The sequence below is a fragment of the Eriocheir sinensis genome, chromosome 20 (assembly GCF_024679095.1).
Source record: "Eriocheir sinensis breed Jianghai 21 chromosome 20, ASM2467909v1, whole genome shotgun sequence".
Taxonomy (NCBI): domain Eukaryota; kingdom Metazoa; phylum Arthropoda; class Malacostraca; order Decapoda; family Varunidae; genus Eriocheir; species Eriocheir sinensis.
The window spans coordinates 6941944-6958738 of record NC_066528.1 but is presented as its reverse complement, the minus strand read 5'-3'; the positions used below and the strand labels follow the sequence as shown (position 1 = coordinate 6958738).

The window sequence follows — 16795 nt, the reverse complement described above, 5'->3', positions numbered from 1 at the left end:
CAACACGTCCTCTGCGTGTATCGAAATAACACGAGAAATTAATCAAGAGTGAGGGTATTCCCCGGCTGCCTGGGATTGAACCCGCGACCAGCGTGACGGGAGAGCCACTCCTTACCGAGTCGGCCAAAGAGGTACCCCACTGGCTAAGTGGGTTATGGGAGGCTCGTTCATCAGGCCATCGCCGCACTACATGTTGTCTACTGTTGTTACTCTTGAGGGGGAAGGCTCAAAGACTGCCCCACTGTGTGTTGTCTGCTGTTGTTACTCTTGAAGGGGAAGGCCCAAAGACTGCCCCACTGTGTGTTGTTTGTTGTTGTTACTCTTGAAGGGGAAGGCTCAAAGACTGCCCCACTGTGTGTTGTCTGCTGTTGTTGCTCCTGAAGGGGAAGGCCCAAAGACTGCCCCACTGTGTGTTATTTACTGTTGTTACTCTTGAGGGGGAAGGCCCAAAGACTGCCACACTGTGTGTTGTCTGTTGTTGTTGCTCCTGAAGGGGAAGGCCCAAAGACTGCCCCACTGTGTGTTGTTTGTTGTTGTTACTCTTGAAGGGGAAGGCTCAAAGACTGCCCCACTGTGTGTTGTTTGTTGTTGTTACTCTTGAAGGGGAAGGCTCAAAGACTGCCCCACTGTGTGTTGTCTGCTGTTGTTGCTCCTGAAGGGGAAGGCTCAAAGACTGCCCCACTGTGTGTTGTTTGTTGTTGTTACTCTTGAAGGGGAAGGCCCAAAGACTGCCCCACTGTGTGTTGTTTGTTGTTGTTACTCTTGAAGGGGAAGGCTCAAAGACTGCCCCACTGTGTGTTGTCTGCTGTTGTTGCTCCTGAAGGGGAAGGCTCAAAGACTGCCCCACTGTGTGTTGTCTACTGTTGTTACTCTTGAAGGGGAAGGCCCAAAGACTGCCGCACTGTGTGTTGTCTGTTGTTGTTGCTCCTGAAGGGGAAGGCCCAAAGACTGCCCCACTGTGTGTTATTTACTGTTGTTACTCTTGAAGGGGAAGGCCCAAAGACTGCCCCACTGTCTGTTGTTTGTTGTTGTTACTCCTGAAGGGGAAGGCCCAAAGACTGCCCCACTGTGTGTTGTCTGCTGTTGTTACTCTTGAGGGGGAAGGCCCAAAGACTGCCTCACTGTGTGTTGTCTGCTGTTGTTACTCCTGAAGGGAAAGGCCCAAAGGCTGCCCTACTGTGTGTTGTCTGCTGTTGTTACTCTTGAAGGGGAAGGCCCAAAGACTGCCCCACTGTGTGTTGTCTACTGTTGTTACTCCTGAAGGGGAAGGCCCAAAGGCTGCCCTACTGTGTGTTGTCTGCTGTTGTTACTCTTGAGGGGGAAGGCCCAAAGACTGCCCCACTGTGTGTTGTCTACTGTTGTTACTCCTGAAGGGGAAGGCCCAAAGGCTGCCCTACTGTGTGTTGTCTGCTGTTGTTACTCCTGAAGGGGAAGGCCCAAAGACTGCCCCACTGTGTGTTGTCTGCTGTTATTACTCTTGAAGGGGAAGGCCCAAAGGCTGCCCCACTGTGTGTTGTCTACTGTTGTTACTCCTGAAGGGGAAGGCCCAAAGGCTGCCCTACTGTGTGTTGTCTGCTGTTGTTACTCTTGAAGGGGAAGGCCCAAAGACTGCCCCACTGTGTGTTGTCTGCTGTTGTTACTCCTGAAGGGAAGGCCCAAAGACTATCCCACTGTGTGTTGTTTACTGTTGTTACTCTTGAAGGGGAAGGCTCAAAGACTGCCCCACTGTGTTTTTTCTGCATTTGATACTCTTGAAGGGGAAGGCTCAAAGACTGCCCAAAGACTGCCCCACTGTGTGTTGTCTATTGTTATTACTCCTGAAGGGGAAGGCTCAAAGACTGCCCCACTGTGTGTTGTCTATTGTTGTTACTCCTGAAGGGGAAGGCTCAAAGACTGCCCCACTGTGTGTTGTCTATTGTTGTTACTCCTGAAGGGGAAGGCCCAAAGACTGCCCCACTGTGTGTTGTCTATTGTTGTTACTCCTGAAGGGGAAGGCTCAAAGACTGCCCCACTGTGTGTTGTCTATTGTTGTTACTCTTGAAGGGGAAGGCTCAAAGACTGCCTCACTGTGTGTTGTCTATTGTTATTACTCCTGAAGGGGAAGGCCCAAAGACTGCCTCACTGTGTGTTGTCTACTGTTGTTACTCCTGAAGGGGAAGGCTCAAAGACTGCCTCACTGTGTGTTGTCTACTGTTGTTACTCTTGAAGGGGAAGGCTCAAAGACTGCCTCACTGTGTGTTGTCTACTGTTGTTACTCTTGAAGGGGAAGGCTCAAAGACTGCCCCACTGTGTGTTGTCTACTGTTGTTACTCTTGAAGGGGAAGGCCCAAAGACTATCCCATAGTGTGTTGTCTGCTGTTGTTACTATTGAAAGAGAAGGCCCAAAGACTGCCCCACTGTGTGTTGTCTGCTGTTGTTATTCTTGAAGGAGAAGGCCCAAACTCTCATGTATCCTTGTGTATGCCTCATTGTGTGTACCTTTGTGTATGCCTCACAGTGTGTACCCTTGTGTATGCCCCACGGTGTGTATCCTTGTGCATGCCCCACTGTGTGTACCCTTGTGTATGCCCCACTGTATGTATCTTTGTGTATTTGTAGTGCAGCGACTATGCCTGATGAACAAGCCTCCCATAACCCACTTGGCCAGTGGGGTACCTCTTTGGCCGACTCGGTAAGGAGTGGCTCTCCCGTCACGCTGGTCATGGGTGCAATCCCAGGCAGCCGGCGAATACCCTCACTTTGTCTTTATTAATTTCTTGTGTGTTTCGATACACACAGAGAACATGTGGAAAAATAGAAAAATAGAAAATAAACTCCCGGGGCATGATATATTCCCAACAGTCTGTTGTCTGCTGTTGTTACTCTCATGGCTGAGGGCCCAAATAACAGGAGCAGCATTGGCACACTCACCTTCCTGGCGGTTGTGACAGTGCTGGCATCAGGGAAACATTCTTGGCACTCCTGCACCACCTGCTCTGCCTCACCAGTGCAACGAAACACTTCAGTCACCACAACACCTGCTTCTTGCTCTGTTTTAAGGGTGCGCAATGTCTCCTGCATGGCCTGCAGCGCCTGCTCTACCTCCTTCACCTTCACCTCCATGGTTGTCGTGCGGGAGTTTTCCTGCTGCACAAGCCCTCTGGCACTCCTGCTCTGGTCCACCAGTCCCTGGAGCCTGTCCTCCAGGTGCTGCTGCCTCTTGCCCCAGCCTGTCAGGGTTGTCTGGTACTGGTCCAGCTGTGACTGAGCTTCCCGGCAGGCGGTGATGGCGGCCACAACTGTGGCCTCCTGTTCCTGCAGAAAGGAACGCATCTTCTTGGAGAAACCCGTCACTTCCTTTTTGTCAGCTGCTTCTGCTGTTCCTTTCCTTTTCTTTGCACTGGGAAGCAGCGAGGCTGCTGTTGCCACCTTGGCATCTCTCGTCCTTTTTATGAAAGCCTCAGCAATATAACTGACAGGGAACTGCCCTCCCTCTGGAACGGCATGGCTGACGCGGCACTCTGGACAGATAACACGGCCCTGCTCCTTCAGCTTATCTATGCACAGCATGCAAACAGTGTGGCCACAAGGCAGATTGTGCGGCCGCTGCACTGTGTCATTAAAGTTTGTCAGGCACACTGGACAGTCCTCGGGGTTGTCGCCCTGAAACAGAGAGGCAGTGTGAGGGAAGCACTGGTGCAGGAACACACTGGAGGCAGCCCACTGCCACACACTGGTCACAGGCACACTGGGCAGTCCTCGGTGTTGTCTTTCTGAAACAGAGAAGCAGCATGTGGGAAGCACTGGTGCAGGAACACACTGGAGGCAGCTCACTGCCACACATTGGTCATAGGCTGTCAGGCACGCTGGCCTCGGATTCACTAAAGCCTCGCAAGAGATAAGAATGTCATATCTTGCAATTCACAAACACTTCTTAAGTCCGCCATGTTTAGGTTTTTCTGCCTTAACGCTGTTTCACACTCCCGCCGACAGACGGCATAATGTGTTGTTGACATTTCTTGTTCAACCAATGGCAGCTCTCGATACATACGCACTCAAGAGACAGTAGCCAATCACAGGCACCACAACGGCAGTGCAGCACGTGGGCCAGTGAAGAAGAAATCAACTCTGTCAGTGACAGAGACAGGCGCTGTCTGTGGCAGGCAGGCGATGTTGCCTGCCCCACCGGGAGTACGGAGATGAAGTGAGGAAGTTCAGGTAAGCCAATCACTTGTCATGTGGAGAGTCAGCTTGATATATTGTTGGTAAAACGTGCTAGTGAGTGAAACTTGTTTGTTGACCTGCATGAAATTATCCTTTAGGTCAGTGGTGGGCACCGCTAACCAAAAGTTAGCTTCGCTAACTGGTAAACAACTAACTAAGAAGTTAGCTTGGCTTACGCTAAACTGCTAAACTATTAAAGAAATTAGTGGAAGCTAATGCTAACCGCTATCTTTTTTTATATGGAATTAGCTTCAGTTTAGTATTTTGGCTCTAAAACCCTTTAAACAGACTTAGTGAACTGAAATTCCAATATGTTGTAGCTTAGGCATAGAGCTTTCCAGAAAGGTGCCAAAATCAGATGATGATGAAGGTGTACACAAATAAACAAACATACACTCTATACACACCTTATATATGAACTATGCAATAGCAATGCAGAGGGACAAAATCTGATACCCAAATTTACCCAAAAGTGGAAGCCCTGGAATTATTGTGCCATGTGGCTCAACTGGTGCTGTGTCTGCCCACAACGGACAAGGACAAACCTTTATTTTTTTTAGTGGACTTAAAAGTTAGCGGAGGAGGAACTACATTTAGCGGAAGCTAATTGGTCCGCTAACTGTTTCCAAGTTAGCAAAAACGCTAATAAGCTAACAAAACTGTTAGCTTCACTAATTAGCGGTTAGCGGAACCGTGCCCACCACTGCTTTAGGTAACGTTATAAACATGTCTTTGTGTTAGTTCTTAGCCATGACTTGGTCCTCCAAGTTAATTGTCTATGATCAGTCTCATGACCCTGTTTTGACCTCCTCTGTAGGTAAAAGTGTAATATATCTACTTGCAAACACCAAGTTATCTCACCATGGAGAGGGGAAGGGATATGGGGACACACACACTTCAGTGATGTCATTTCAATATTTTCATAGAGGTGAGACCATCTACTGGGCAGCAGAGCTTAGCAATCATATCAGTCATTAAGATTTGCCACTTCTGCCGCCAGGGCACTGCCCAATAATGTGGCCAACGATTGGGAGTGGAGCTCAGATACTGCAGTCAGCTGCTCAGACACTGGGAAGCAGATAATACTGCACACTTTCCAAAGAGCAACTTGCTGTTTTATGGCTTAAAACACTGTTGCTCTACTATAAGTGCAATAACAATAAATAAAAAGCTCTTTCATAGTGATTGAGATAAACTAACTTTTTATTGAAACATAGCTACTTTAACACATTTACCACGTTTGAACTTCCCGCCACCTCTTCCCTGTCACGTTTGGTTCAACTCGGCGCAGCCTCAATACCACGCGAGCCACCGCCTCAAGAGCTGTGTAGTTTCACTTTGGTTATGAGCTGCCACTGAGACAATAAAACTCGCGCTCCTCCTGTGGTACACTACACCACAGACTTGTTTTTCATTCATCACATTGAGTAGTGCACCACCAGTGGAGCACACTCCTTTTGCTCCATCCGTGGCACAAGCCACCATACACACATTGTTCTTTCAAAAGCATGCATTTTGTACCACATGTGGAGCACACTACTTGTTGATTCATTACAAGATATAGCTTATCTTATGAGATCTTGTGACACTTTATTCTTAACCCCTTTACTACATGCGGTCCAAAACAGTGCCCCGCATCCGAGATCGCCGCGTGCACCAAATTTTAAATGTCGCTATTGAATATAACAAGTTTTCAGCCATACTCTCAACATAATCATCATGTATTATATATGAAAACATGCAGAATTAAATGGTGCACATAAAGAAACTCACTACGGCTGGGCCAAAATGACGCTCCGTGCCGTATCCAGGATCGCCCTTACGCATATTTAAAATGTTGTTATTGAATATAACAAGTTTTCAGCAATAAACTCAACATAATCATCATGCATTATTTATGAAAACATGCAGAATTAAATGGTGCACATAAAGAAACCTAAATTAATTGATAATTTTGAGATGTAAGCATAAATATAGAGATAAAATAACTCTTATACTGGCTAAAGCGAGCCAGGACGCAGTATGCATGTCCTCGGATATGGTATGAGGCATGCAAGGACGTAGTATACGCGTCCTCGTGTTGAAGGGGTTAATATTACTTTATCCTACAAAATCTTCTTTCTTCTTCCATTCCTTCCGTCATCCCTCGCTATACCTTTCTTTTGCTGTCATGCTAATCTTTCTTCATCGATCTCTCTTATACATTTCTCTTTTCCCTTTTTTTTCTGCCGTACTAATTTCTTAATGACTAATGACTTGAGTGATTAATTTACTGTCTTGCTACTGCCTGGATAAATAGTTAACTTTCTGACTGACTGACTGACTCGCTTATTTACTAACTGATTGACTGACTGACTCGCTTATTTACTAACTGATTGACTGACTGACTCGCTTATTTACTAACTGATTGACTGACTGACTAAATAAATGACTGACTGACTTCCCAGTGAACTGACTCAATAAATTTTAGACTGAATTCTAGATGTAGGCTGACGCTTACTAACTGACTAACTGAAGAAAAAGCTGCTGCGTGACTAACATTTTACCTCTATATTTGAGTGACTGACTAGCTGACAGACAGACTGACTGACTGACTGACAAACTGACTGACTGACTGAATGACTGATTGACTCACTAAAGATATATATAGTTGAACAATAAGATTAACTAAATTTTTAGGTTATTCTCTAACTCACTGAATGACTTACTAACGGATGACTGACTGAGTATCAGAGAGTCTACCTAAATAAGTGAAAAGAAAAGATTCTGACTTATTTTCTGACTGAATCATTGAGTAACCGATTGACTGAATGCTTAACCGACCGAGCAAGCGAGCGAGCAAGCGACCGACTGCCTGGCCTGGTGTGGTCTTTGATGGTACAGAACCAATTTATTTTACTCTATCCTACAAAAAGTTTAAAAAAAAACAACTATTACAATTAAGAGGCCAAATTTAGCTGAATACTGGAAAGTTTTCTCAAAGGATGAATGTGATTTTGAAATAATCTTTTTTCTGTGCTTAACTGAATAACACCAAGCCTGCTGTGGTTCACTTTCAACGGGCACAGTCGATTGGAATTTACTTGGTCCTTATTCTGACTATTATATCAATACATAATAAGAAAATAATATTTCATAGCTCTCATTCTGATCTAGGGATTATTTTAATTATTTTTATTTTTTTACAACAAAGGAGACGGCTCAAGGGCAACAAAAAGTGTAGAAAAAGAGCCCGCTACTCACTGCTCCCATAAATGAGAAAAGTAAAGAGTGGCCAAAAGAGAGGTCAATTTTGGGTGGAGAGGTGTCTTGATACACTCTTCTTGAAGGAGGTCAAGTCATAGGCAGGAGGAAATGGAGATGAAGGAAGGCTGTTCCAGAGTTTACCAGTGTTAAGGATGAAAGAGTGAAGATGCTGGTTAACTCTTGCATAAGGGGTTTGGACAGTATAGGGATGAGCTAGAGTAGAAAGTCAAGTGCAGCGGAGCCACGGGAGGGGGGGGAGGCATGCAGTTAGCAAGTTCAGAAGAGCAGTTCGATAACTTCGATAAACGCAGTCAGCATGAAAATATCGGTAGAAGATAGAGAGGCAACATGGCGGTGGAGTTTAAGTGGTAGAAGACTGTCAGTATGAAGAGGGGAGTTGATGAGACAAAGAGCCTTTGACTACTTTGTCCAAGAGAGCTGTGTGAGTGGAGCCCCCCACACGTGATGCATACTCCATACAGGGGCGGACAAGGCCCCTGTATATGGACAGCATTTGTGCGGGGAAGAAAACTGGCGGAGACGATACAGAATGCTCAACCTTGAGGAAGCTGATTAATTTAGTGAGAGGAAATATGGAGCTTCTAGTCGAGATTTTGAGTTAAGGATAGACTGAGGATGTTTAGTGTAGGAGAAGGCGACAGCTGAATGTTGTCGAAGAACAGGGGATAGGTGTTTGGAAGATTGTGTCGAGTTGATAAGAGAAGAAATTGAGTTTTTGAGGCGTTGAAGGACACCAGGTTCTTCTTGCCCCAATTGGAAATGACAGTAAGGTCTGAGGTTAAGCGTTCTGCAGCCTCCAGCCTGAAATCGTCAAGTTCCAATTGAGTTGGCCTTCTATCAAAGCAAGTTGAGAAATGCAGAGTAGAGTCATCGGCAGAAGAATGGATAGGACAGTTCGTTTTGGAAACAGTTCGTTTTGGAAAGATCATCAATGAACAACAGAAAGAGAGTAGGAGATAGAACAGACCCCTGAGGAACACCACTGTTAATAGGTTTAGGGGAAGAACTGTGACCGTCTACTACAGCAGTGATAGATCAGTCAGAGAGGTACAGAAAGATAGTAACCATAGAAGGGTAGTTTGGAAAGCAAAGATTTGTGCCAGACCCTACCAAAGGCTTTTAATATGTCTAGTGCAACTGAGAAAGTTTCACTGAAACAGCTAAGAGAGGATGACCAAGAGTTAGTTAAGAGCAAGGAGATCGCCAGTTGAACACCCCTTGCGGAACCCATACTGGCGATCAACTAGAAGGTCAGAAGTGGAAAGGTGCTGTTGAATCTTCCAGTTAAGGATTGATTCAAAAGCTTTTGATAGACAGGAAAGTAAAGTTATAGGACAGTAGTTTGAGGGATTAAAATGGTCACCCTTCTTAGGCACAGGCTGTATGAAGGTGTACTTCTAGCAGGAAGGAAAGGTAGATGTTGATAGGCAAAGGCAAAAGAGTTTGACAAGTGTTAGCGCGAGGGTATTATTAACCACTCGTCAGGTCAGTGTCGCGGTTCGTTGACTCTCCAATCACACCATGAAGAGGTGGTGCGAGGACTCTCGAGAGTTGTCGATTGTTAGGCAGCCATAACCTTTCAATCCGAGAATACCAACACTATACCCGAGAGGTATAGTCACGCAACAGATTAATGAAAACGCTAAAATAAATAATTAACATAAATAACTAAGTCACTCGGATATAAATCACGCCAAGGAACAAAAGTAAAATAACAAAAGGAGCCTGCCTCGGTATGAGAGACGGTACCGAAAGCAAGGGGGTTCTCTCTCCACTTACAACGCAAAGACTATTGCACCCAATAACAATGCCACAACTTAAGAAAAGATAACAGGGCTAATATGTCTGCAACAATACAACAAGAAATATCCTACACCGCAAGCAGACTACCGGTGTTAGCAAAAAGTAACACATAGAAATAATTATAACCTGACACAATAGTTATAATGCGCAGCAACGGACATCAACACCACCAAAAAGATACAACACTAAATGTAACTACAGTGCCCAGTAGTCACAAACATACCAAGTTATAGGTCACGGTGTAGCAGTCACCGCTCAAACCGCGTGCTCCTCCTCCTCGGTGACACTTAAGAAAATGGAGTGCGCAGCACAAACACAATTTGTGAATGTTTTGATGTTCTTGTCTCTTGTCGCGTCTTCATTGTTAACTATTTTTGTTACTGGTTTATCTTCTACTGTCTGTCCTCGTCCTGCTATACAGTCCTTCTACACATTGTTTCACATATACACCAACACTTAAATGTTTCTAAAACTACACTACATTCATACAAACGCATACACACACAAACACCTTTTCTATGTGTTGTGTTTGTCTAAATGACTTTTGTATGTTTGTTCAAATAAATAACCCTTACAGATACAAGTTTCTCTATCCGTGAACCAATTAGCATTAGAACACTCGCTACCACCAACAACGGTACTCCCGCACGACACTGAAAATGAACACTAAAACACAAAACAAGCAAGCGAAGCAAATACTACACTCGCAATTATTATTTAGACTTAAACACAAGTCTCAGTGTCCAATACCGGCTTGACGTTACATTCATGTTACCAAAGCGCTACTAAACGGACCCTAAGCGCTGATCAGACAAGCCAAAAAGCACTGAATGGCACTGACTGATATAGTCAAACACAATCATGAGGCACTAAGCATGCCCGGAGTCAGTTCAGTCCACAGGTTCGCTTATAAGCAAGTCAGCAGAGATGTATTTGCTACGGTGGTTCTTGAAGAGAGTGCCTTAAACTGCTGAGGCAAGGCAAGAGGTAAAGGAGGTTCGGGGGTCCGATTGTTAAGTCAACTGAAATGAAAACTACTACTGGGCACTGAACGAACATTTGAAACATACGAAAAATAGTGAAGCAAGGAGCCAACGAGGGAGGGGAGGAATTATAGCCTCTCTCAGGTACTCACTTCGTTACTTAACATGTCTTTCAACAACTTATCTCTAACACCAGGCAGGGTGTCAGCATGGAAGCACAGTTTTTAAGGACAATAGGAGGTACTCCATCAGGTCCATTAGCCTTCTGAGGATTGAGGCCAGAGAGGGCATAGAAAACATCATTCTTAAGAATCTTAATCACAGGCATAAAGGAGCCAGAGGGGGATGAGTAGGAGGAATATGCCCAGAATCGTCCAGAGTGGAGTTTTTACAGAAAGTCTGAGTGAAGAGTTCAGCCTTAAAGATAGATGAGACAGCAGTGCTGCCATCAAGGTTAAGGAAAGGAGGGAAAGATGAAGAAGTGAAATTAAAGGAGATATTTTTGGCCAAGTGCCAGAAGTTTCTGGAAAAATTAGAAAAAGCAAGGTTTTGACATATCCTATGGTTGAAAGAGCTTTTGGTAAGTCAAAGAATATATTTGGCATGATTCTGGGCAGAAATATAACGATCATGGTTAGCAGGAGTGCGAAGGCTCTGGTACCTTTTTTGAGGTGCCTCTCTATCTTTGACAGCACGAGAACAAGCATGATTAAACGAAGGGGAGTAACACAAAGAAACACAAAGGAAGAACAAACAACAGCAGACCTGCTGGTCCTTACGAGGCTGTTTGTGACAAGCTACACTAACTATCTAATCAAAGGTGGAAGATGAAGGACAGCAAAGGCAAAGGCTCCTCCCCACCCCCCATCCCTCCAGCCAAAGCTGGCAGGAAAGGAAAAAGAACCATGCAGCATGGAAAAACTGCATGGAAATTATGTAGGAAAGAGGAAAGAACTACCATTACTGCTACCACTAACCGGGTGATAAAAGTGGACAAGGACACCAGTATTCGAAAGAACTTAACGTTATTACGACAATGAGTAATATCTTAGTTGCTGGTTGGATTCAAAATACTTGTCTAATCTATTCTTGAAGGCCGTAACTGTTGTACTATCAACGACATCACAGGGAAGAGTTCCAAACATTAACAACTCGATTGAAGAAGAAGTGTTTAGCCTCGTGCAACGAGAATCTTTTACCACTTATCTTCAAATTGTGATTTCTTCTTGTTCTATTTGATCGATCAATTGTAAAATAATCTTCCACATTAATATCACTGAATCCTTTAAACATTTTAAACACTTCTATTAGATCGCCTCGCATTCTTCGTTTTGATAGGCTGAATAAATATACTTCTTTAAACCTTTGTTCATATGATAAATTTCTCAACATAGGAATCATCTTTGTTACTCTTCGTTGGACCCGTTCCAACTTTTCTATGTCTTTTCTGTAGTAGGGAGACCAAAACTGTACACAGTACTCTAGACGGGGTCGAACCAACGAATTATACAGTTTTAATATTACTTTTTCCGATTTATTATTAAAGACTCGTCCGATGAAGCCAACCAATTTGTTTGCAGTTTTAACTACCTCTGAACAATGCTGACCGGGCTTTAAATCGCTTGATATAGTGATTCCAAGATCCTTTTCTTTACTTACTGCAGAAAGTTGTTGGCCATTCATTACGTACCGAGCGTGACTGTTATTTTTTCCCATGTGCAACACTTTACATTTGTCAACGTTAAATTTCATTTGCCATTGATTGGCCCAACGTGCAAGTCGATCTAGATCTGATTGTAAAGCTTCTTCATCGAGTGTCGCAGTTACTTTACTAGCAATTTTTGTGTCATAAGCAAATTTTGATACTTTGCAAGTGAGCCCATCATCGATATCATTAACATAAATTAAGAAGAGCATGGGGCCAAGCACTGATCCTTGAGGTACGCCGCTTCTGACGTCGAGCCAGTTAGATGTTACACCATTTAGAACTACTCTCTGTTTCCGCTCAGAGAGCCAGTCCGCAAGCCAATTGTGAATGTTACCCGAGATACCGTTCGCCAATAGTTTGCTGAGCAATCATTGGTGGGGAACCTTATCAAATGCCTTTTGAAAATCCAGATATATGATATCTACTGATCTACTTTCATCGAACACCTCAAAAATATAATGAAAAAAATCAAGTAAGTTAGTTAAACATGAATGTTTATTACGGAAGCCATGTTGCGAATTATTTATTATATTATTTTCTTCGAAGAATTTCACCATTTTGTCGCGAATGAGAGTCTCCATTAACTTATAAAAGCAAGTAGTAGAGAAAGTACATGGAATGTGTGCCTCCATTCCAAAGACAATCACCTCTGTGATGTGCTGGGCACACACAAGGGGGTCTCTCTCCCGGAAGCAGTAATCATTCCACGGGAAATCGAAGAAGTACATTTTCAGGTCGTCCCACCAAGTAGAGGCAAAATGTCAGAAGCAGCGCCTCTTGTCTGAGTCCAGAGGGTGTACAGGAGCGAAAGGACAGAATACAGAAATAAGGTTGTGATCGCTGCACCTTCCTCTGGGTTTCATTTCTGGTCATTCTGGCAGAGATAGGAATCTCCCCATTATTGTGTGCAATGGCTTTTCTACCTCTAGGAGTCGCTCCATTAGTCACTCTAAAAAAGTGCTTTGGCTAGGCATGTTTGTCTGGTGTGCCACTGGTCTGTTCCAAACCGTTTGGTGAAAGGTTGGATCGCCTCTTTGGTTGGTGCTGCTGTCACCGAGCCGTGTGCTTTGTGATGGCGTGCCAGTGCTTGTCAGTGGAGGGGTGCCCCTTTGTGTGGGTTCTGCAATCTGCTCGTTAGGTTCTTGGTTTTGATAGTTAGTTTAGTCCCCTTTATGTGTGGGAGTTTGCAGTCTTTGAGGTCACATTCCCTTCTGTGGAGCGAGTTTCTGCATACAAATGGATGGTAATCACATATTTCCACCCAAGATTATAACCAATCCTTCCATCTAATCCATGTTTCATAAATTTTGCACATATTTTTGTATGTACCTGCTTGCAGCTTCAGCCAGCTATGCCATAGTGTCATTCATTCTTTAGGTAGTACTTACCAGTGTTGGGCATAGCGGCACTACTAGCAGCGCTGCTACGTAGCGAAGCTACTTTTTTAGTAGCTGTAGCGGTAGTGTCACTCTTTTTTAGAAAGAGCAGCAAATACAGTAGCAACGCTACATTTTTAAGTAGGGCTAGTCACTACTTGCTACTCGGGATGGACCAACTACATACGTGATGAAAACATGAATGAAATGTGTACAGTTCAGTGGGCTGAGCCGCAGCCTGTCACTCCTGTCAGTCATGGTCTCAGTTGCCCGCCTTGAGGCATGGGACAGTGTTTGGGTAGCAACAACGAGTCAGACGTACAGTATCCTCCTGCTTGGCGCAATAAATGTCAAGAAAGTGTACTCCTGCCTTTCCCTGCCATGGACACACCTTCTAAGGTATCAGATAAGTGATTAGTCACTCGTGGATATTCCCAATCACAGCTCACGAAGCCTTGGAAACTGGTAAACACTGGGTGAGTCAACCAGCACAGCAGAGGGAGGTGAGTGAATCTTCTAGCCTCATGTACTGGAAGTGTAAAGTGACTTACTCAGTACTCTATCAAGGACATGGAATGTAACAATACATATAAAAGAGAATCATGTTTTTTCAGTACTTATTGTTCACAAGTAGTAGCGGTAGTGCACTACATTTAGAAATGAGTAGCTGTAGTGGTAGTGCCCCTACAATTTGACTGAAGTAGTGGTCGTGGCAGTGCCACTACTTTTAGCAGGTAGTGCGCACAACACTGGTACTTACATATTATCAGCTTCTTTTTCTTATGCATAATCCTTTTATGGTTGGATCCGCTTAGATTTGCTGTGGCTTTGGCCTCAGATGATGGTGGACTTGTGGGTTGCCCAGAATGTTCTACTGTGCTGGATGACCCCCTCTGGACTGTCCGTAAATATATTTGGGGGGGTTGTGGGTTGCCCAGGCTGTCCCACCTGGCTGAGGTTTGCGTCTGTGGCTGATAGACTAGAGATCGAGAGGTTTACATCCACTGGGGTGTCCCCTAGCTCTGCTGTGGTGCTTGGATCTCTATTTCCCCTCCTACTCACAGTTGCAGATGTGGTGGGGTTATGTACTACAGCGGGTGGTGGTGGTGGTGGCAGGTTTCTGCTGTCCTCACCTGCTGTTTCTAGTAAGTTCATTTTTCCTTAACCCCGGCAGCTTGTATGGCTTTTCTTTCTTTTTCTTCTTTTTTCTTTTCTATTTGAATGACTAACTCTTTATAGTCCGGGCAGTGTTCCTGGGCACACCCTTGCCATGTGTACCTCCTGGATGATGTCACCAGGGTTATTAACATAGCTGGGCACGATAACAGAAAACCTTATTCCCGATAACCGATAACTGATAATGGAAAACCTTAACGGTGATAACCGATATTCGTTAACTGGAGACACAAATATAGGCGATAACCGATAACCGATACCCGATATAAATCCACAATTCCGATACTAGCTAGCGATAAGTCCAATAGGCGAAAACGATACTATATTGATATTTCAAATAGAAAACAAAGATGAATTCAAATTTTCATCATCTGGATCTTATAAAACTTACAAAACCTGAAAACCACACGTTGACACGTACCTATGGACGGTAATACTAGAAACGCCTGAACCGGTGTTGTGTTATTTGGCGTCCCCACCGTCAAAAGCTGGCGCTTTTTTTTTTACAAACACTGGTCTCTCGTCAACTGCGCATGCTCAGACAACCAAGCGTAGACCTGTACAGTCTCACAAAGCTTTTTAACCGTAATTAAGAGTTGCTGGAAGGCTGAATCAGACATACAGTACCACTACCACCATCCACGCTGTTTCTAGAGCGACACTCTGTTTCTAGAACAACACTCTGTACATATGAATACAACTCGTACAGAGTGTCATTCTAGAAACAGCGTGGATGGTGGTAGTGGTACTGTATGTCTGATAACTCTGTTAAGCTTTGCGAGGATACGCTTACTGGTCTGAACATGCGCAGTTCACGAGAGACGAGAACTTAGTGTTTTAATGTTGATGATCTAAGTATGAAATCTCTTCACCGAAGATATTTCATACTCCGAAGTTATTTCAAACTACACTGGGTGCCCGGGCCACGCATGCGCAGTAGGGAGGAGACTTTTTTTCTGAGGCAGAAAAAAGTAGCGAGTATCGCTAGTTTGGTTACAAAAGTAACGAAGATATCGATATATATTTAAATAAGTAGCGGATGGACGATAACCCGATTTTGTTATCAGCGATAAAGTATCGTGATAACTTATCGCGATAACGCCCAGCTATGGTTATTAATAAGTATAATAGAAAGCCACTGGATTCATAATGGGTCCACATCTGGCAGTCATTGCATTTAATACTGTAAATAAAGCAGTGGACTTGGCACACCCTGCAGGGGTACACTTCTTCACTCTGGGCCATGTGCTCCTGGCCTTTGTTTACATTGTTGGTGTCAGCCATTCTCCTTGACCTCTCTTGACCTCCCTGGCTTGATTTTCTTTATCTGATTATATTATTTGTAATCCTGACTCCTGAACTGAGTTTTCCACTTTTTGATGTTCTCTGGATATTCACAGTTGTGTTGAGTCTATTTTAAGTTATACTTTGTCTATTTATGTTCTGATATTTCAGTTTAATATGGCACACAGTCACTCCTTCCACCATGACCACACATAACCTCCAGAAAATGTCAATTAAGCCTCACTGGACCCCAGCTCGCCGCAGGTTTGGCTCTAGCACAGGCTCCAGCAGGGCCACCAGATGGCGGGTTGAGCTCTGCAAAGGACCCCATGCCAAACCTCGCAGGGCTATTTTGACTCCCGGCCACAATATTGGTGTTAAGGACTCACTTGAGTGAACATTGCCAGAGCTGGACTCAGGTGGTCACGGTGTTCTGGCCTTCCACTCAAAGCTTTCATGAATATAGTGGAATTTTCTGACCATAGCGTCTGTAAGTTTGTACTTCCTGCCGTCTACAACGTAGCCGAAAACAACCTTGTAACAATGACCTAGCTCAACTTTTTGAAACAGTCAAAGGCTGGAGTGATGCAGTTGCCAAGCTGTCTGACGAGATTAACCCCTAAAGGATGGGTGACGAACTGGAACATCATGAGCGCGATGGGGTAGGTGTCCGGGCGATGTACTGGTACGTCATGGAGATTTCGGGGTGATTTTGAGGTCTTGGGCAATCTGTGATTATGAGTAAGTGGTGAGCCATGACAGTGACAAGGTGTGTGGCGCACGGGCTCCGTGCAAGATTCGCAGTGTTGACGATGGCTGCTGGACACAAGATTAGGGACGTGAGAGATTGGTGTTACCTCTGTGAAGACTTAACAGGCGAAGCATCGAAATGGGTCAGATGTTGTTTGTGTCCTAAATGGTGCTGTGTAAAATGTGCTTTCCTGGCTGGAATCAAGCAAGATAATCTACACAAGATCAATTGGATTTGTACACCA

The 16795-nt window shown here is 44.4% G+C and overlaps 1 protein-coding gene across 2 annotated transcripts in view; it reads right to left on the bottom strand.

Annotated features, from left to right (window-relative positions):
- The window catches only part of LOC127001126 (tripartite motif-containing protein 5-like), a 185300-nt gene that overhangs the window by 43111 nt on the left and 125394 nt on the right, over positions 1 to 16795 (bottom strand). Inside the window, exon 3 of one of the 2 annotated variants that reach the window (XM_050865314.1) lies at positions 2911 to 3096. In XM_050865314.1, the coding sequence (XP_050721271.1) occupies positions 2911 to 3096 (186 nt within the window). Of the gene's footprint in view, positions 1 to 2910; positions 3643 to 16795 lie in introns of both variants that reach the window. The other variant, XM_050865313.1, reaches the window with a different exon arrangement.